At 35.2% G+C, this 22,537-nt stretch overlaps 1 protein-coding gene across 3 annotated transcripts in view; it reads right to left on the reverse strand.

The window, feature by feature from the left end:
• The window catches only part of ANAPC1 (anaphase promoting complex subunit 1), a 108,489-nt gene that overhangs the window by 48,617 nt on the left and 37,335 nt on the right, over positions 1-22,537 (reverse strand). For 2 of the 3 annotated variants that reach the window (XM_055327479.1, XM_055327480.1), the window contains exons 21-30: positions 22,106-22,254; positions 19,361-19,439; positions 18,878-18,914; positions 18,716-18,786; positions 16,566-16,744; positions 13,122-13,348; positions 10,762-10,880; positions 6,148-6,419; positions 3,609-3,843; positions 1,212-1,303 (exon numbers count right to left, since the gene is read on the reverse strand). In XM_055327479.1, the coding sequence (XP_055183454.1) occupies positions 1,212-1,303; positions 3,609-3,843; positions 6,148-6,419; positions 10,762-10,880; positions 13,122-13,348; positions 16,566-16,744; positions 18,716-18,786; positions 18,878-18,914; positions 19,361-19,439; positions 22,106-22,254 (1,460 nt within the window). The remainder of the gene's footprint in view (positions 1-1,211; positions 1,304-3,608; positions 3,844-6,147; positions 6,420-10,761; positions 10,881-13,121; positions 13,349-16,565; positions 16,745-18,715; positions 18,787-18,877; positions 18,915-19,360; positions 19,440-22,105; positions 22,255-22,537) is intronic. The other variant, XM_055327481.1, reaches the window with a different exon arrangement.

Raw genomic sequence — 22,537 nt, forward strand, 5'->3', positions numbered from 1 at the left:
TGCACACTCTCTTTCTAAAATAAAAAATAAATCTTAAAAAAAAAATGAATTACAATACATATATGTTCAAGTTAAAACTTTTATTTCACAAATAAAGGCTTCAAAATACAGTTAATTATACTAACAATAAAAGAAAATATTAGGTATGCAAATGAAACCTGAACTATAAACACCTGAGTTCTTTCATTATTGTGCCTATGAAGTATTTCAGCAACAATAACTATAATAATAAACTTATTGAACACTTACTGTTTCTAGTACTTGTCTGTTTAACGTGGATTAATTTACCTAATATAATTCTACCAAATAGCTACTATTTTAGATGAGGAAAGTAAGGCACACACACAAAGCCCAAGGTAACAAAGCTAATAACCAGCAGAGTTGGCTATAAACAAGGATATAAAACAATCCATGGAGTTGCTTAACCACTAAACAACACTTAATGGATAGGACTCACTGGTCAGGAGCAAATCAAGATCCCAATTCCCAGTGTGCTACTTTTCCATTGCACCATCTGCCTCTTTAGTTCATGTGTCAAATGCAAAGAATCAAAAACCTAACAGATGGTGAACTTTCTTTATACAATTTAGTTTCAGTGTTAACACTGTATTGGTGGCTCTCAAGGAACCCACATTCCAGGTGACACAGTCATTTAATGAAATGTTAATTCAATTCATAATGAATTATGATAATTCTATACTATGTCTCATGGATACGGTTAAGATGGATCAAGGTGGTAGTGCATTCTTTCATAAAGCAAACAGTATGGCAACATTCTGAGATCCCAGTGAATACCGGGGTGCCAAAAGAAGGTCATGGTTTATCTCTAGCAACTACTATAGACACTTAAAGCTCCCCATCATACATACATTCTCACAGTCTTCTTTTTCCTGTCTGGGGGGCTATCACTTCATCTCATATCTTAAATTCTTCAAGATATTTCATTTCCAAAAAAAAAACAAAAAAAAAAATATTTCATTCCCTAGGTTCATTTATGAACTCTGACTTCTAAGCCAAGGGGATAAAAATCTCAAAGCCCCACTCTTCACTACAATTCTAGCACTTTGAAGAATATCCAGGAAAGAAAAAAAGCTGAGAATCAGGTTAAGTCATAGTGAGGTAGAGTGGTATTCAGAGTTAAATGTTAATATCATTTGTCTCAACATGCAAATGTCATAAATGAAGCATCTGAAGTTTCAGAGAGTACTTACCCCCAAGCAAACCATTCCCAGGGCCAAGCCAGCAGCTAAAGAGTAGGACTCTCTATCAGTGCAATATTCCATTTCAGGACCAGGGGGCCGTCCTGTAAAACAGAAAATAACACAGTTCAAGCAGGCCTTCTATTGTATGTTTGAGAATTAGCTTTCTAATAAGATCCATGGATTCTATACAGCCCCACTAGAAAGATAGGACATTATCACAAATGGTATTCACAACAATTGGTTTACAACAAAATAAAGCCCCAAATGGTTCTCTGAATGTACTAATTTGAAAGCAGTGACTTTTAGACACTGTGAAACTTTGGGTTTTATTTAGAGAAAAACAAAAAAAATTATCAAGAAGTAGAAAAAAATATTTAAAGGGACGAATGCTCAAAATGTTTTAATTTTTAAATCTTACATTTGGTTTTTGTTTTGCTATTTTCAATCTACTCACTAGTTATGGTAAACACATATTCAAACATTAATAATGGGCAGGAAGGATACTAAGTTTTTAAGTTAAGTATTATGTTTCAGACACTTATTTTGAATCTATATGATACTGAACTCTATTATGGTAGAATTTGTGTGTGTGGATCCTACAACTCTGGCTTAATATAAAATTCATACTTTTAAAAAGCACCCCCTAATTCTAACTCTACCCTTTAGGGCAGCAAAATGTATTATATATAAAGAGCCCTCTGTCAAAGACAAATTTCATAGTCCTGGCATTTTACCCACAGGAAAAAAAGGAATTAAAAAAATACATATATTATACAAATGTAACCAATATTACACAAAAATAGCAAAGAGTTAGAAACTGAAAATTAAAAAAGAAGCAATTTACAGAACACCAATTCAATGAGATATTACACAATATGAAATTAATTTTTAAAAACATTTATGACAATGATATATGGAAAGGGCAATATAAAAACAGTATATATATACATTCTGACTGTAATTACATAAGAGTATACGCATATGAATCTAGATGAAATCCTCCATATACAACATGAAAAGGCTGTGCTATGATTCACCTTGCATATGAACAAGCTTTAAAAGCCACTCTTGAGTTTCTTCTGAATAAATGTTTCTTAGACCAACTTATGCTATAACATATCTTGGTAATAGAAAAATTTCAGTTTTGTGAATATTTCACACTGTAGTAGATTATATTGTTGGTGTCAATTTTTCACTGCTCAACAGTGAAAAATTGTGTACACACACACACACACACACACACATACACACATACATCCATACTCTTGACAAGAGCCTTATGGTGGACTTGAACTCATGACTAGCTTTGGCCTGGGATCTTAGCTGGCATAATGTAAGCAATGGCATGAAATGTGCTTCTATTATTTGGTTCTCCCTCCTGACCGTTTGTTATCACCATAAAACAAGCGTGGGCCAAAAATAAGTCATCTGGAGTACAGTTGGAGCAGCATACCCACAGATCTACAGCCTAAAGCTGAGATGCTAGGCCAATTTTGTGGCTATTTGTTATGTAGCATTATTGTGGCAATAGCTAATTAACAATCATTCTAAAGAAAAATATATCTTCAACAATACATCCTGAAATATATGTAGGAAAGATCCTGAGTAGGATTGAACAAAGCAAGGAACTATATATCTAAATTAATGAACATAATAATGCCAAAAGCATTTCCAATTGTCAGAAAAAGATAATACAGAAGACACATTTCCAAAAGGTTTAGGCTCCATTAAAAACAGAGAAAATCCATTTCATTACCAACATACCCACCAGCACGTAAAGGAGGAAAAGCAAGGGTCAATCACTTCCTTTCTCTTGGAAGTACTACTGTCCAACAGAATGAACACCATTTCTAGGATCAAAATACTCAACTTTGCATTTCAAGTGCAGATCACTGCTAGATATTGCCTAGTAAAGACAAAGCAGGATAAATAGCACTCTCACGTATAATTAAGACCACAGGATGGGACGCCTGGGTGGCTCAGTGGCTGAGAGTCTGCCTCTGGCTCAGGTCGTAATCCCAGGGTCAGGGATCAAGTCCCACATTGGGCTCCATGAGGGAGCCTGCTTCTCCCTCTGCCTATTTCTCTGCCTGTGTGTGTCTGTGTCTATGTCTCTCATGAATAAATAAATAAAATCTTACAAAAAAAAAAGAAAAAGACCACAGCCTACCTCATTAAATGGGATCTCTGGAGCTCAACAATGGGCTGGCCAAATAAACGTGCAGATTAATAATCTGCTCACTAGTATCAGCCTTGGAAAATATTACTTATACCATCTTTTTTATATGGGTCAGCACATTCTAACAAAAGCTACTGTTTTTCCTTAATTTTATTACCATTTTTACTTTGGTTCTTATGGAGTGGGCAATCTATGCTGACAAAGACACAGTACTATAATTGCCATACCTATTTCAGCCAAGAGGACTTCTGCAGTATGCCTATGAGCTGTTCCCTGATATACAAGGCCAATGCCAACCACTGCAGCCACTTGGACATTGTGAGGAACATCAAGCTCTGTGGATGTTGGAGGTAAGAGGGCAGGAATGTGAATGCTAAGAAGCCGAGTAATTGACATATCCATGGTGCCTAGTTTAGCAGCAGAAACACCAAGGAGCAGTCCAATGCTTGTCATTTCGTGACCCTAAGGTAGAAAGCAGAATGAAATATCAGTCACTACCAAATAAATACATAGTCTTAAATAAAGTACTGCCTGCCAGTACTTTCAGGAAGCACTCTTGACAGGCACAGTGAGAAGCCCCAAGAATACAACAGCAAACTAAACAGACACAGTCCTTACTTTCACGATGCTAGACCCCCAATGGGGAAAAAATGTTGAAGTAAAAATACACAAATATATTATTGAAAAGCAATATATTGAAAAAATATAAAATAATACAAAGCAGTATTTTTTAAAAAGCCTTATTTTGATTAGGAGGAGCTGAAGAATTATTAGGACTCTTCTAAGAAGTAAAACCTATATAATAGGACCTCAAGGATTAATATAAATTAGCCAGGAAAGTGGTAGAAAAGGAGGCACTCAGCTTTAGAAAGTAGGAGAAAATGAGGTCAGATGAGAGAAACATGTAAATGGCTCTGATGTGATCCAGAAATAAACCCTCACAATAATGGCCAAGTGACCACAGAGTGCCAAGACAATTCAATGGGAACAAAACAGTCTTCAGAAAATGGTGCTGTGATAATTGTAGGCCACATGCAAAAGAATAAAGCTGGGCCACTTTCTTACATCACTCACAAAAATGAACTCTAAGTGGACCACAGAACTAAATATAAGAGCTAAAACTATAAAACTCCTAGAAGAAAACACAGGTGTTAATGGATTAGGACCATGGGTTAGGCAATGAGATATGACACCAAAGCATAACAATTAAAGAAAAAAATAAATGAACTGGACTTCATTAAAATTAAAAACTTTTGTGCTTCAAAGATACCATCAGAAAGTGAAAGATAACCCAAATGGCAGAAATTTCTGCAAATCCTTTATCTGTTAATGGACTTCGTATCCAGTATACAAAGAATACAACTCAGTAAGATAGCCCAATTTTAAAATAAACAAAGGATCTGAATAGACATTTCTCCAAAGAAGACTTACAAATGGCCTATGAGCACATGAAAGGTCCTCAACATCATTAGCCATCAGGGAAATTGCAAACCAAAACAACGAGATATTACTTCACACCTACTAGAATGAGTATAATTAAAAAGACAGATAAATGTTGGTAAGAATCTGGAAAAACTAGAATCCTTATGTATTGCTGGTGGGATTGTAAAAAGGTTACAGCCTCTCTAGAAAGTTTGGTAGTTCCTCAGAAATTTAAACAGCTACCATACGACCCAGCAATTCTACTCCTAGAAATACACCCAAGAGAAATGAAAACATACGTCCACACAAAAACATACATGTTTATAGCAGCACTGTTCATAGCAGTTAAAGAGTAGAAATAACCCAGCTATCCACCAACTGATGAATGGATAAACACAGTATATCCACACAATAAAATATCTATTCAGCAATATAAAGGCATAAAGTGCTGATACATGAAACAATATAAACAAACTGTAAAAACATTATGATAAGAGAAAGAAGCCAGTCATAAAAGACCACCTACTGAAGGATTCCATTTATATGAAAGGCCCAATTCAGCAAATCTACAGAGACAGAAACGAGATCTGTGGTAGCTAGGGGCTGCAGGAAGAGGGAATGGAGGGCGACTGCTACTGCTATGAGGGTCCTTTATGGACTGATAAAAATGTTCTAAATGTAACAGCAGTGGGGGATCCCTGGGTGGCTCAGCGGTTTAGCGCCTGCCTTTGGCCCAGGGCGCAATCCTGGAGTCCCGGGATTGAGTCCCACGTCGGGCTCCCGGCATGGACCCTGCTTCTCCCTCCTCCTGTGTCTCTGCCTCTCTCTCTCTATGTCTATCATAAATAAATAAATCTTTAAAAAATAAAAAAAATAAATGTAACAGCAGTAATAGATCCACAACTCTTTGAACACACTAAAAACTACTGCATTGTATATTTTAAGTGGTGAATTTTTATGGAATAAAGGTAGAAGAGTTTATGCCAAGAAAGTTTGGTTTGCCAAACTCTGAAGTGGAAGAATGTGGTTTGCCAAGGAGCTAAAATGGCCAGTCCCTGTGGTTGGTGTGTGGGTAACAAGGAGCTGAGTGGTACAAAGTAAGGTTGGACAAGTAAGTGGGATCACATATGCAGAATGTGTATCAAGAACAATGAAGTACTTCTTTAAACAGTTTTGACCAGAGAAGTGATATATTCCCATATATACTTTAGAAAGATTACTCTACCTGCTATGGGAAGAATGGATTGAGGGGTACAAGAATGAAGAAGGAAAAACAAACAGAACAATTAGGAGCTACTGTAGTGACCCAGAATGAGGCACACTGCCAGGAGCTGGGAGTCTCACCTTGGTCAAGTAGTCATGTATATTGAGAGTAGCCAGCTTGGTAAGATGCCCATTCAGACCCAGAGCCATGAGAAAGCCAGCATATTCATTGGCTAACTCAGCATGCTTGGGCTTATTGTAAACAATCCAAGCTGAGTCGATCTGGGAGGCAGGTGCTATCTTCAGGCCAGCAGCCACACCATTGTGGAAGCTGGCCCAGCTTGTCATGTTAGGAGGCACATCAATGTTTCCACTGTTAAGGTCTACTGTTGTGTTCCGAGGCGGGGCTCGTCCTATTCAGGCAAACAAATTTAAAATTGAGAGAATAATTCATAAATCCAAAATTATTCAATTTATATTTTTAAGAATAGAGATTAGTTTTTCTACATTCGAAACCCTTAACCCCATAATAATTGGAATGATATTAGGTTACAATGAGTACTTAGAGTTTAATACATGTGCATTAAATCTGATGCAAAGTGGAAAAGCCCCGTTCAAAATAAGTCATTGTCTGATGCTTGCTTCGGCAGCACATATAAAATAATTCATTTGTCTGAATCTGGACAACTTTCTTACACTATATACAAAAGTAAACTCCAGATGGATTAAAGATCTACATGTGAGAACTGAAACCAAAAAACTCCTAGAAGAGAACATAGGCAGTAATTTCTCTGACACAGGCCAAAGCAATGTGTTTCTAGCTAAGTCTCCTCAAGCAGGGGAAACAAAAGCAAAAATAAACTACTGGGATCACATCAAAATAAAATGCTTTTGCAAAGCAAAGGAATCCAAACCATCAACAAAACAAAAAAGAAACCTGTTGAATGGGAGAAGATATCTGAAAATCATATATCTAATAAGGGATTAATATCCGAAATATATAAAGAATTTATATGACTGAACATTAAAAAAAATCCTAATTATAAACGGGAAGAGGACCTGAATAGACATTTTTCCAAAGAAGACATACAGATAGCTAACAGATATGAGAAGATGCTCAACATCACTCATCATTAGGGAAATGCAAATCAAAATCACAATGAAATACCACCTTATACCTGTCAGAATGGCTAGAATCAATAAGACAAGAATTAACTAATGTTAGTGAAGATGTGGGGGAAAAAAGTAACCCTCGTATTGTTGGTGAGAATATAAATTGGTACAGTCACTGTAGAAAACAGTATGGAGGATCCTCAAAATTTTAAAAACAGAAATACCAGTTGATCCAATAATTCCACTACTGGTTATTTACCCTCCAAAAACAAAAGCATTAATTTGAAAAGATACATTCACTCTATGTTTACTGTACCATTATTTACAAGAGCCTATAGGAAAACAGCCCAAACATTCATCAACAGCTGAATGAATAACGATGTAGTGTGCGCACGCGCGCACGCAAACACACACACAGGAATATTATTCAGTTGCTAGAAATGATGAGATCTTGCCATTTAAAACAACGTGGATGAACCTAGAGGATGTTATGCTAAGTGAAATAAGTCAGAGAAAGACAATTATCATATGATCCCATTTATATGTAGAATCTAATAAACAAAAGAAAAGAGTAAACAAAGAACAGTATCAGGCCTAGGAATGCAGAGAATAAGCTGATGATCACCAGAGAAAAGAAAGAGTAAGGTGATGGATAAAGGAGAGTGGGAAATACGGGCTTCCAGTTATGGAACAAGTTAGTTATAGAAATAAAAGGTACAGCACTAGAAATACAGTCACTGCATGGTGACAGACAGTAGCTATACTTGTGGTGAGCATAACATGCAGAGTTACTGAATCACTATGCTGTATACCTGAAACTAATGTAACGTTGTACATCAACAATAATCAAATAAAATGTTAAAATAAAAAAAATTTTAAGATAAAATAATTCATTTTCCTTTTTGCTAAAATACATGGGGCTATAAGATAACTGATACTAATTTAACTTTATACAGATCTGACTAGGATACCCACTACTTCGAAACCTTTCTTTCACACAGAAGTAAGCTTATTAATATAAAGTGAAGATTAACATCACAGTTAAACTATATGAATAATAAATTTCAACCTGTAACTGATGACACTGATGTGAATTTCATAAATGCCATCCTACAGTTGTCTCTGGACATTAATGAAAAATACACTGTAAAATGAGATGAGGACCTTTATAAATTTGCTCTCTTACTATATGTGTTTCTCCCTCTGTATAAGTACTTATATGCCCTTGTTAAAAATGCCAAATTGCATTCAGAAAACCCTATTAAAAAAAAAAGGCATCATTTTATAGACCTGAGTTACCCAGTGAACCATAAAGAGTATTTGCTAAATTAAGTTTTATGGTCAACTTCTGTCAGAACACTGTTAATTAAATGTTCATGATTCTACATGCTCTGTGAATTCCTTTTCCCGAGTCTTTTAGTTCTCTTTTGGATCTCCACTGTGTACAGGCAACTACCAAATTCTTTTTATATTTTTAATGCTCTGTATTAACTATATCAGGTCATAGATGAATATTAAAATAACTATTCTATAAATATTGCATAAAATTATACAGTTCACAAGTTTGAAAATATGGTTTTATTTTATTTTATTTTATTTTGAAAATATGGTTTTAAAGGAGTTCTGAAATTATGTAAAATAAATTTCAGATAGATCCACAATGTCTTAATTAGAGTGTGTATGCACATACTCACACACAAAGTAAAATATATTTGCTTTTACCATATGCTTTGTGTACCTACGAGCTAACTCAAATGCTGGTATATGACAACGTCACACTGGGTGACAAGTTCATGAGGTGTACTTTTAACTTCTAAAAAGGCAGAAATTAATAATGAAAGAACAAGTGAACTTTCTAAAACAATTCATCATATGCATAAAACAAGAGTATTTACACAAGAGAAAATGACTGGCAAAGGGTAAAGCAAATTTTCTTCAATAAGAATAACATACAAAAGTACTAATACCAGTGCAAGTTAAGGAGCTATTTTAAGAAAGTATCTTGTCCTAAATTAATTTATTATTAAAATAAGATAATAACAGTTTTTTGGAGGGGAGCTTACCAGAATGGCTAAAAGAATAAAAGTTTGGACTCATGTCAGAAACACATTCTGAATATGCAAATTTAACTAAATGTATTCAAGGAAAAAAAAGTGATTCATATATATTTAATACCCATCCACGTATCACTGCCCAAACTTAATACATTTTAACATTTGCCAGTTTTACATGAGGTTCTTTTCTTTTTAACTCAAATTCTTTAAACAAAAACCTTTTAACAGTTGAAAGACTAACAGAATGAACACCTCTATGCCCCTTTCACCATGAAGACTCAGTTATTATTCAGATTTGCCACACTGCTTCATCTCTGGGAGAGAACCATTCAAATACTGAAGGTAACTCTGCTTCTTCTGTCTCTAAATAAGATTAGTGCTCCAGAATAGGTATAATTTGGAGATGAAATGTGATCTCATTTTCCATATGTTATTAAAAGTATATGCTCTCCACATACCTGAGTGGGACCCTGGATTTTTTTAAATTATGAAACTTAAGACATTGTGGAATTATACTGATATATTATATTCTACTATACATGACTGTGTGTATGATATGTACATTTCGTACAAGTAAAACCACACATATTATACTTCAGGGATTTTCAATAATTTCAATTGCACACAACTGTCACCTTTAGAACATATTCACACAAGCATCAGGTGAACATGCACTATAAAACCCATTGAAATCAATACTAGGAAATGAGCACACTTAGATCTCACAGAAGTAAAAATCCACACAACCAATCAGAAAGGTAATATGAATGTATGTTACATCAAAGTCTTAAAATCTTGCTGTCCTAGGAGTTCTAAAGCAACTAACCTAAATAACTATACTCTGACAGCATGGTTATAATAGCAAAAAAACTGATAATTTCCAACAAAATCAGATTCTTTACATAAACTATTTTACAATTATTTGTGTAAAATACATCAAAAAAAAATTAAGTTATTGGATAAAAATATCTGTACACAATACCTACCTACACATATACATAATATAATTGTGTATCTATGTGTACTAGATATGAAAGGATGCTCACTCTACAGTAAATTTAAAAACAATGTCTAAAACAGATTTAATTTTCCTGAGAATATATAATATTACAAACTAGAAAAATAAAACTGAGAACCATATATACCAAAACGCTAACACTCTAGCAAACAGGACTACTATATTATACATGAGCATTTTTTCTTTATGCTTAGTTTTTTTTTGTTTCTGAATGAGGATGATAGTAATAACATATAACAAGACACATTAAGATACAAAATTTTTACATATTATACTTTAAGACTAAAGTTCAGTAATCTCACCATCATCAATATCTTTCTAAACTTTCCCAAGTGCCTTTCCATATCATGAAATGGTCTCATTATAAGCAAATTTAGTAATGGGCTACATGCTATTTCCCACAATATTTAGTTTGATTTGCTATTTGAGCTTTGACAACTGCTAGAGTGGTTGATATGTGAAATCACTGGGGATAGAAAGAACATTTCTTTGGCTTTAGCTAATTCAATAACTTCACTAAAAATATACTTAATCATTTTCCTTTCTCACTGAGACCAGAATTTAACATACCAGTCAAATTCAATTTAGGAATAGGCAGTGGTTCCGTTGGAACAGGATGGTATGAAAATAGGGTAAACATTCCTCGTCCTACTGGGAGGGCCATAGTTCGCTGACACAACTGGAGCAATCTATAATTAAAATCAAAACCAACATGTAAAAAATTTGTAAGCAAAAGAAAAACTGGAATGCAATCCATAGTTAAGTATTCCAAAAGAAGAACTTCTATGTAAGATGAAATCACATCAGAGTAAATTCACACAAAGATGTGGATGAATCATCCAAACATGGTTATTCTCACTTTTATTCTTGTTCCCCTTAGAAACTCTAAGGGAGAGATACATTTCCTTTCTTTTGTTTCATATTTGCTTTGAGTGAAAACCAACTGGTCTATAAACCAAGCTAATTTTCCCTTGGCAACCAAAAAGAAAAAATCTAAAATTCCATTCTGGCCCCCCAGAGCCATCCCTGGGTGGCTCAGCAGTTTGGCGCCTGCCTTTGGCCCAGGGCGCAATCCTGGAGTCCCGGGATTGAGTCCTGAGTCGGGCTCCCGGCATGGAGCCTGCTTCTCCCTCCTCCTGTGTCTCTGCCTCTTTCTCTCTCTCTCTCTCTGTCTATCACAAATAAAAATAAATAAATAAATCTTAAAAAAAAAATTCCATTCTGATGCTAACAGGCTCAAAGGAAAATAACTACGTTTACATTTCCTCATTTTGTCTCAGGAGTGCCACCTATGTGACCTGTACACAAGAAAGGAAAGTAAGTCCCTATACTGGAGGTGACAAGTTCCTGGTATCTCCAGGGGAAAAATAATTAGTTTCACTTACATAATAACTAAGATTTATAGGATTAATAATACAATAAGTTGCTATATTCAGGGTTAAAATGGCTTCTATGGGCCATATTTTGAAACTAGTACACTACTCTTAACTTTTTTCTATGTTAAATCACATTCCATGTAGCCACTTAAAGCAAAATCAAACAAATTGTAGAAATAGGGGCAGTTAAAATCAGGAAAACACTTAACAGAATTTATGCCTGAAGACACAGAAATATCCCATCAGAGGCTAACATTTTCTCTGCAGACAAAACTATTTATAAGCACATTCTCTCCCTAACTATACATACAGCTGCTTTTCTAGTTTTTTTGGTGAGAAAAATCTGCTGTCCCAAGATTCTTCAGGAACACTGCCCCATGTTAATTTAGAATCAGAAAAAATCCAAGGCCACATCCCAAAGAACTTTTAAGCAGAAACTTTAAACATAATCCACAAAACTGTTGAAAACAATAATACTGTAATCCCTTCTATCTGAGACATCAATGATTATAAAGATAAAAACAAAACAGAAAAACTAAACTAGCATCATAGAATCGATAAGCTCAGTTAATGATCATGGCTAATGCACTGAGCTTTACTACGTACTGGGCAGTGGCCTAAACACTAGATAGATATAACTCACTCTACACACAGAGCAACCATATGAGGTATGAATGCTATAATTATGCCTATTGTTATAGTTGAGACAACTGAGGCAGCAAGAAGTTAAGTAATTCATCCCAAGACATCCAGTGGCCAAGAAAGGCTCCAGAGCCCATGCTAGCCACTATGCTCCCACACAACTTCTCTGTCCCTCAGCCTCCTCAGCTATAGGTGACAAACACCTAGGTACACATGGAAGAGGAAACAGTGAGGCAGATTAGGACTAACTCAGATCTTCGGCACCCTGTGTCTATGTGTGGATGCTCCTTCCTCTTAAAGCAGGACTACTGTGAGCAAAGCAAGGAGAACCAGAAAATAGTAGTGGAAAGTAACAGGTGACAGAGACAAGACAGGTAACAGGACAGGAGAGAATTTTCAAATATAAATTGAACTGTCCTAAGACAACAACTCTAGAATCTCATGAGATGGTTACTACTGAATATTACAATTATCAAGGGATATAACATATGTTAGAAAGTGGTAATAGAGAAGACTTATAGTGTATTCCCTATAATATCAGAAAAAAATACTGATATCAAGTTGAAACTATACTAAAACATTTATATATATATACACACATTTTTTTCCTCATCAAAATACAGAAGAATGAGCTCAGTGTTTTGCTTTGATGTAAATTCTTAAGGTAACTAAGCAAAATAGTCTGAGTCATATTTTCTAAATAGCACACAACTGTAATTCAAGAGGAGTAGGGTCACTTATGTCATCAGATACTCTTAAGTTATCAAATGCCAAAACATTATGAAAAAAAAGTATGGTTTACTGAGGTTGGATAAAAACTTAAAATACATGGTACTTTTAACTCTGTACTACTTTTTTAGGGTTTTTAGAGTTAAAAAACACTGACAAGAGACAACAACGTGTTTCCTTCACCTGTTTTCTTTTTCCTCAATGAACTCATGGTCACTAAGTTCTGGGTACTGTACAACATTGACACGGACGGGATGTGCACTTTGAAGAAGCCTTCGCACGTCCTGCACTCTTAAATCTTCACTCCATATTAACGACATAACCTCCTGATTCATGTCATTCATTCCATCATCTTCCTCCTCAGTTTCTGTTCCTGAAGGAACATCTGATGAGAGCACCTGAGTAACAGACTTGGTTGTAATAATAATTTAAAAACCAATCACCACGCACTTATTGATCAGTAGAATATACAGGATGATGTACTGTGACTCTATCATACAGAGAATATATGTATTCTAAAGCAAGGCTGTTTCAGGTTCACAGTGTATCCTAGGACTCTAATCTAGAAGTCTTTTTTAAAAGTACAATTATATTGCCCACTTGGGAAAATTACTGAGCCAACGGAAAAACATTAAATTCAGAACAATAATCAGAAAGCTGATTCCATTGAGAGAAACATTCTAAATAAATTATAAAAATCTAACTGTATCCTAAATATCATAAAAAGGTAACAAATAACTGCAAGCAGAATATGAAACCCATTCACTATCACTAAAGAACCTACACAAACATAAATATTATATTCGATCAATATAAGCATAAAAAAAACAACCTGGAAGGATATATGTCACAGATTGGAGGAAGTTGAACAATATTTTCTTCCTTTAATACTTTAAATGGACCATGATCAATTTTCACCTTGTTTTTAAATAAAGATGTCTTAAAAATTTCTTAATCAGAAAGCAACTGCAGCAAAACAAATTAAGAGGTTTAATCCCTTGATTATCATTGTCCTCAGAAGCTCAACATGTGTTTTCTATGAGCTTTCCCCATCCAAATAATTCAATCACACTGCAACCTAGATGTGAGTAGCATGAAATCTTCTCATTTCCTCAAGAACTTTATACTCTTTTTTTTATAGGTTTTATTTATGTGAGAAAGAGACTGAGAACAAGTGGGGGGAGAAGCAGAAGGAGAAGCAGACTGGAGCAGGGAGCCCTATGTGGGACTCAGTCCCAAGACACTGAGATCATGACCTGAGCTGAAGGCAGATTCTTACCTGACTGAGCCATCCAGGCACCCTGGAAAGAATTTTACACTCCTTTAACAAAAGATTAAAACGCCAAAGTTTCATAACATAATGTAGAAGCCTAAAAATAATGATAGCAGATAATGACTTACCCTCTTATTTAGTTCATAAATATTCATATGGTTCCTATGGAATATCTAACTTTAAAAGAAACTATTCTCCCGTATGAGTTAGCTATAAAGTATAGATCCAAATAGCTGATAAACTGAATTTAGATGAGTCATAAAAGGTAGCCTTAAATAAAATTAAATGGTAGCCTCAAACAACTGAACAAACTGAATTTAGATTAGAATTACTTAAAATGACATCTAAATACAGATCAAATGGGATCCCTGTGTGGCTCAGGGGTTTAGCCCCTGCCCTCGGCCCAAGGCATGGTCCTGGAGTCCAGGATCGAGTCCCACATTGGGCTTCCTGCATGGAGCCTGCTTCTCCCTCTGCCTGTGTCTCTGCCTCTCTCTCTATACCTCCCATGAATAAATAAATATCTTAAAAAATAAATAAATAAATACAGATCAAAGATTATCAATACCATTTGGTTTTAGTGCTAATGTTCAACTGCTCTCACTCATTGTAAGAAATGAGGTCTACATGCTAAAATTTATCTTGGTAAAGCAAAGTATAATCATATTATTAGCATTAAAAAAAAGGTTTTCTGTTTAAAGTAGGACAAACACTAATTCAACTATTATATGAGTATGGGTTAAGAGAGATGTGCTGGGCCAATCCTGCTGGAGATGAGGTCCCACGGAAACTGCTTCTCTCACAGATCCAGTAGGCAATTATGATGTTAGGAATAAAATTTTGATATAGACTTTGGAGCTCCGAAGAAGCATTAATAGCCTAAATCCTAATATGGATTACAAAGTTACAATATTTTGATTGATATGTGTTGGTTCAAAGCTGATATGAGATAAGGCAAATTTGTGCTGTTCTCTTGGGGAATATAAAAACTAACCACAAGCAGGGCACCTGGGTGGCTCAGTTGGCTAGGCATCCAACTCTTGATTTAGGCTCAAGTCATGACCTCAGGGTTGTGAGATCAGCTTCATCGTATTGGGCAGAGCTTGTTCAGGATTTTCTCTCTCTCTCTCTCCCTCTCTTCCTGCTCACCCCACCCCCACCCCTGCTGGCTTGCTCTCAAAAAAAGTACAAGAGTCACTAGGAGTGGGAAAGTCATCCCTGAATCCTCTATGATCCTTACAGTAATGCAGTGCTACCATTTATATTTTTTTAAGTTAAACAGTTCTAGAAAAAGTAGTTAAAACTCCATTTTTAAGTTTTAAAAGAGGCTAATATTAAAAGAGAGATAATTAGAGAATAATGATGCATTTCATTTTCTATTTGTAGGCTTCTTAGAACCCATTCTTCATAAAAGCAGAGGAAGACTGGCAAAGGATAGAATTTCAGGACAAATAACCTAAGACATCTGTTTTTTTTTTTTTTTAAGATTTTATTTATTTATTTATGAGTGACAGAGAGAGAGAGAGAGAGATACGCAGAGACACAGGCAGAGGGAGCAGCAGGCTCCATGCAGGGAGCCTGACATGGAACTCAATCCCGGGTCTCCAGGATCACGCCCTGGGCTGAAGGCAGCGTTAAACCACTGAGCCACCCAGGCTGCCCCCTAAGACATCTTCTAAACAGCTTTAGTATCCCCCATTCCAGTTCCCAAAAAAAATTCTTTCCTGGGGCTTTAGTTTTCTATGATTAAACAAATATATCTATACCTATTTAAAAAGTTAAATTCGGGCAGTCTGGGTGGCTCAGCGGTTGAGCGTCTGCCTTCAGCTCAGGGCATGATTCCGGATCTGGGGATCGAGTCCCACATCAGGCTCCCTGCTTCTCCCTCTGCCTGTGTCTTTGCCTCTCTCTGTGTGTGTCTCTCATGAATAAATAAATAAAATCTTAAAAAAAAAAAAAAAGTTAAATTCAAGAAATTCAACACATCAAAAATGTATAAAAGAGAATAGAGCTAGATATTCAAATTGAGGATGTATGTACTCTCCTTTTTTCTATGTAATAGTTACAAAGTAGTTAATTACCAATATGATACAAGTAGAGAAAGAGTCATGGTAGTGGATCTACTGACTCAGCACTTATCCTGACTCAAAGAAAGAAATCTAAGCAAGGCAGAGCCTTCACAAACCTTGTTCCCATGTTCAACTTATGAAGGAGAAGACCTGCACAATTATAAACTCCATATGGCATACAAAAGACAAACATATATACTTGTAAAAAGACAAGAGAAAAACGAGTAGTTCTACTTTGATTTTGAGACTAAAGCTAAACTTTGAACTTTCTATGTTGACACTCACAGATTTCCCTTTGGGTAAGTTTCCTTCGCAGGCCTGCTTGGAAAGATCTTGACGTCCTATCAGGAGACAGACAGCTTCTGGCCAGTCTGAAGCAGGCTGTTCTCGACAGTGGTAAATTGCATCTCTGATAGGAAGAGCAATTCCAAAGGGGAGAGTTTCCAAGTCTCTTAAAGTGAAACCTTGTAATGAAAGGGAGAAAATTTCTCATTCAGACCTGCCACTGTCCCAATTATCCTAACTAAAGTTAATCGACATCTATCCTGACAAAAAAGAAATCAATTTTATTCATCTTACTACCAGACTAGTGTCTTGCCATCAAGCATTAGTATAAAAGGCCCCTTTAAAAGAATTCCTAAAAACCTTAAGAAAAAGGGAAACGACCCAATTGTAAAGACAGGAGGGACAAAAAGACATTTCCCAAAGTGGAAACACAAATGGGCAATAAACATATGAAAAGTGATTATGAAAGTTCAAATTAAAACTACTAAAAATATAATTTCACACTCACTTGATAAATATTAAAGCAAATCAATAGCAGATGTTGGCAACTAAATGGAGCAACAGTAATCCCCACCCACAGCTGGTGGTAGTATCATCACTTTGGAAAACATGTGACATGTACAGATAGGTCCCCCTCTGTGGCCCATTAATGGCCACACAGAAACTTGTGCACATGTGCACCAGGACATAAGTATTAAAATATTCAGTAGTGAATATTTTCACTATGACAAAAAGGGAAGGGAGGAAGCAGCCCCACTGCTATCATCAAATAGAATGGATAAATAAATGGTGCTGTAGTCAAACAATGGAGTATGCAGCACTGAAAATGAATAACCTACTGCTAGAGGAATCAACATGGATGGAGTGAAAAAAATAATTTATATCTATATCCATTTATATGAAGTTCAAAGACATATAACACCAACCAATATATGAAGATGATAAAACTACGAAAGAAAGGAGATAATACAAAATTTAGGTAGGGCCAAGAGTACCTGTAGCAATACGGTATATGAGAGGAAGATTATCACCCGGAGCAGAGATGCAGAGCCTTCTAGTACACTAGAAATGTTCTATTACTAATGGTAGGTGACTAGTACACAAAAATGTTTCACTTTATTATTATTCTCTAAACATATATTTTATACATTATGTTGTATTATACCATACTTCATATTTAAAATTTTTCAAATCTCAAATAAATTAAAATTTATTTTCCTATAATGATTTTCTATTATTTAATATCGAAAGTTGATGAATTATTGAGGTAAAAACATTTCCTTATATGAGAATAACACTTTTATTAAATATTATATGACATACCAATGGACAGAACTCATCTAATATTTTTCAGCAGAAGTGTCCTACCTGCAATACTATATGACAATTATTGTAATTTTCAAGGGAGCATATAAAAAAAAAAGCAAAAAACTAAATCATTTAGAATATTCCTTAAATAAGAATTTGGAAATCCAAATTCATTATACCATTCATTACACCACATTCATCAAACTATTACTTTGTAACATACTATTACATAATACTATCATTTTTTGTATCTTCATATCCAAAATTTAAAAAAAAATTTTTTAGTCTTTTACTTTCAAAAAAAAAAATAGTCTTTAGTGTCTTACTCCGTTTAAAGCCTAAAAGCACTGGCTTTGGCAAAAGAATAAGGAACTCCTTTCCTCCTCCCCTTCCCCTTTCCCAGCTACATCCTCATCTTGGAGTCTAAATCACTAGCTTAGATCCTTCAAAAGCATTCCCTGAAGGGTCTGTATAATTACTTTTAGATTTTGCCAGCCATACTCCCTTCTGATACCGAAGTATTACAATGGCTTCAAGTTTGAACATGGAGTGATTATAGGTCTCCATTTTGAAGAGGCCAGTCTGCAGAGCAAATAAACATTTCTTACCTGCCAAGAGATAAAAAGCTGGTATGCCAGCATTATGATATGGAAGGTGTGACAGGGAAAGGAAGTGTGGCTTGATGGGCCATGATCTTGGTCCTGCAGGACCTTTCACAGAGTGAGAGCTCCTTTTCTGCCTCTCTGTTCTAGCTGACTGTGAGGAAACAGGACCAATGGACGAAGCAGGTGGTTCTCACCAGCATCTCAAAGACACGAAAAAAGTAACAAGGACTATCTTACCTACATTCGTCATCCAGACAACTAATCGTTCAGCTAGACTAGAAACTGATGTAGAATGCCTGAAACTGAACCTATGAGGGAATAAAACATGAAGTTATGAAACAGTAAACATAATAGTGTTTTATATTTTTAATATACAAGCGCAATCTGAATAAAAGTCACCTGTTTTCTTCTTGTTCTGCTTGTGACTTTTGGGGGGCTAAAAGGCAACAAAATGAAATTTTATTTATTTTTTTTATGAAATTTTATTTTAATAGTTATCTTCACAAAGAAAACATATCACATGTAGAAGACATTTGGAAATAAAAATTCATTAACGAACAACTCCTAAAAAACAAAATAAGCAGTCCTCTGGTAGGCTGGAAAGTGTAATAACTTCCCTGAGGCTATAAAATAGTCCTTTTACATACAATGAAAAATAAAATTTGTTAGATCTGAAGTACTGGTCTCTGAAAATCAGCTACGGACTACAGCCTGTAACAGTACAAAAGGTAACCTCTAAAATGAGGCAAGACATGGCCTCTAAAGCAAACTCTTAGGAAATTTTTCATTTTTTAATTTCAATTCTGATATCAACATTCATAAAAATTTGTTTTGGGGGAAAAAAATTGTTTTGGGAAACCTAACATTATTACACTCACTTACCTATAGTTATTCTTGATAAATACTGTGAGGATTCCTCAGAAACAGAGCTCTCATTACCAAGTATGTAGAGTGCAATACTCTGCAAAAGAAGAAAATTAACATTATTTTTTAAACAAATGAGACATAATTACATATAGGAAAATTCATCCATTTTACATGTACAGCTCTGAGTTTTGACAAAGATCATATAATAATATAACCACTACTACAATCATGATATAGAACACTTCCATCATACCAAAAAGTTCCCTGATACCCTCTGTAGTCACCCCACTCCTCCTTCACCTAGCACAGGAAACAACCCACCTATTTTCTTTCCCCATAGTTTTGCCTATACTACAATGTCAAATAAATGGAATCTTAAAATATGTAATCTTCTGTGTCCTACTTGTTTAACTCAGCAAGCCTCTGAGACTCATTCACCTTACGGCATGTATCAGTGATTTGTTTCTCTTTATTTCTGAGTAGTATTCCATTACACAGATGTACCAAACTCTCTCTATTCATAAACTGATAGACACTTGGATTGTATCTGGTTAGGTGAACCCTAACTCACACCTTTCTCCCCTCAAAGTTCTCATTTGAATATTTGCTCCTTGCTACTACTACCAAGAGCTGACCCTGCAGTAGCTTTTTTTTTTTTTTTTTAAGAAGGTAAAACGATTCTATTAAAATTTTACTATGCTGGAGCATCTTAAAAATCCTAAATTCCAAACCAATATAACAAATGACATACTCCTGAACCTAGCTGACATCATATCTAACTAAGAAAAGTCATAATATGAATATCTACAAGTTGACTAATAAAATTTAAGTTGGGAGGCTGACCAACTTGGTATATTCATATTTCTGATTCCTCCGTGTGGCTAGATACTACACCAAGTCTCTCCCGATCCCAACCCCCAAGCAGAGTAGGGCAGGACCAATATACTAGGTGATTTCACTTAAATGTTTCGACACAAGCATCAAGGGATGTGAATATTCTGGGACAAACCTGCTCTTGATATTTTTGTGAATGTATTTAATGCCACTGAATTAACTGTATTCTTAAAAATAGTTAAAATAATATTATGCATATTTTACCATCATTTTTTTTAAAAAAGCAGAATGACTATTCTACATATCTGTTTCAGAGCCACAGGGGACTCTGAAACCTTTCTCAACATGAAGCAAAGCAGAATACATAATAAAGGAAAAGACATGTGGTTATAAACATATTTACAATCCAATGATATTTGTGGAGGAGATAAAAGCATGAGGTTCTCCGATAAGCCTGGGAAGGCCTCATCTCTGGAAAGATACACAAAGGACCTGTAAGCTGCCTGCTCCTGGGAGAAGGGACCAAGAAATGGGAGCATGAAGGAACTCACCTTTACCAAAGTCCTTTGGTTCTATTTGAAGTCTTGACCTCAGACACGTATTAACTATTCAAAATTAACTAATTTTTTAAAATAAGAAAGATGTGTTTCTTTAGGGAAAAAATTTCAAGAAGAATTTTTTTGTAGCTATAGACATGCTGATTATAAAATTTAAATGAAAAGGCAAAGGAACCAAAATAGCTAAAACAATTTTGAAAATGAAGAGTAACAAAAGGAGTCATCACACTAACCAATTTTAAGACTTACTATACAGCTACAGTAATCAACACAGTATGGACAGCAATATGGATTAATGTACTACAATAGTCTAGAAATAGGCCCGCAAAAATGTGGCAAATTAATTTTTGAGAAAAGTGCAAAAGCAAGAGAGAAAGGAGAGTCTTCTCACAAATGGTGTTAAAAGAACTGGACATCCAAATACAGTAAGAACCTCAACCTAAACCTCACATCTTATAAATATATATATATTTATATATATACAATGTATTATACATATGTGTATACATATACACACACAAATAGATTATACATCTAAGTATAAAGCAAAAACTATAAAACTTCTGTGAAAAAACAGAGGAGACCCTAATTGTGACCTGAAGTTAATGAATTCCTAGACACCAAAAGTACTATGCATAAAGGAAAAAATGGATAAACTGGCTTCAACAAAATTAAACATTTTTGTTCTGCAGAAGAAATATTAAGAGAATGAGACATGACAGCTACAAACCAGAAGAAAATATTTACAATCCACATAGCTGACAAAACCTCCTATCTAGAACTCATTGGCCATTAAAGAAATGCAAATTAAAACCGCAAGATACTACATATCTAACAGAAATGGCAAAAATTAAAAACCATGACCACACCAAACACTGAAAGGATGTAGAGAAATCAGAACTCTCACAAGTGATTGTGAGAATGTAAAATGGTATGGCCGCTCTGAAAAATACTTACATGACCATCAATCTCACCTCTGAGTATCTACCATTGAGAAATGAAATTTACATTCACACAAAAACCTAGGGCATGAATGTTTATAGGGGCTGTATTGATAATTGCTAAAAACTGGAATGAGTCCAAATATCTTCAAAGGGTGAATGGGTAACCAATATGAAACATCCCCATAACTGACTAGCCCTCGGCAATTAAATACAACAAACTGCTGACACAGGCAACAATCTGTAAGAATCACAAAAGCTTGTGGGGGGATGGAACTGTTCTGTGGCCTAATTATGGTGGTAATTACATGAATCTATACATTTGTTGAAATTCACAGAAATGTACACAAAACGAAGTTAATTTTTTGGCAGAATTTTTAAAATGAAGCTTTAAAAAGAAAAAAATAAACAAGGTAGACAATACATACCAATACTACAAGTCTGCTTCTTTCACAGATTCCAGGAAGGTAAGGATAGGGCGGCATTCCTTCACCCTTCAGACAAGAACTCACCCACTGATAAATACTTGGTGGCTCAGGAGTAAAAAATGATGGATGATGCATAAATCCTGTTTGACCTTTAGAATTAGATACACATTTATAAAAACACAAGAATACATTAAGATACTACTGTTTTAATCTTTTTTTTTTAAGTAGGCTCCATGACCAGCACAGAGCCCACCATGGGGCTTGAACTCATGATCATGAGCTCAAGACCTGAGCTAAGATCAAGAGTTGAATGCTCAACTGAGCCACACAGGCATCCCGCAATGCCATTTTATTCTAAAGGGAAAATGATCATTGTCTACCATTTGGAAACAATCAGAGTAACATTTTTCTTCAAAATGCTTCATGTTTTTT

The sequence above is a fragment of the Nyctereutes procyonoides genome, unplaced genomic scaffold (genome assembly GCF_905146905.1).
Source record: "Nyctereutes procyonoides isolate TBG_1078 unplaced genomic scaffold, NYPRO_anot_genome, whole genome shotgun sequence".
In the NCBI taxonomy this organism is placed as follows: Eukaryota; Metazoa; Chordata; class Mammalia; order Carnivora; family Canidae; genus Nyctereutes; species Nyctereutes procyonoides.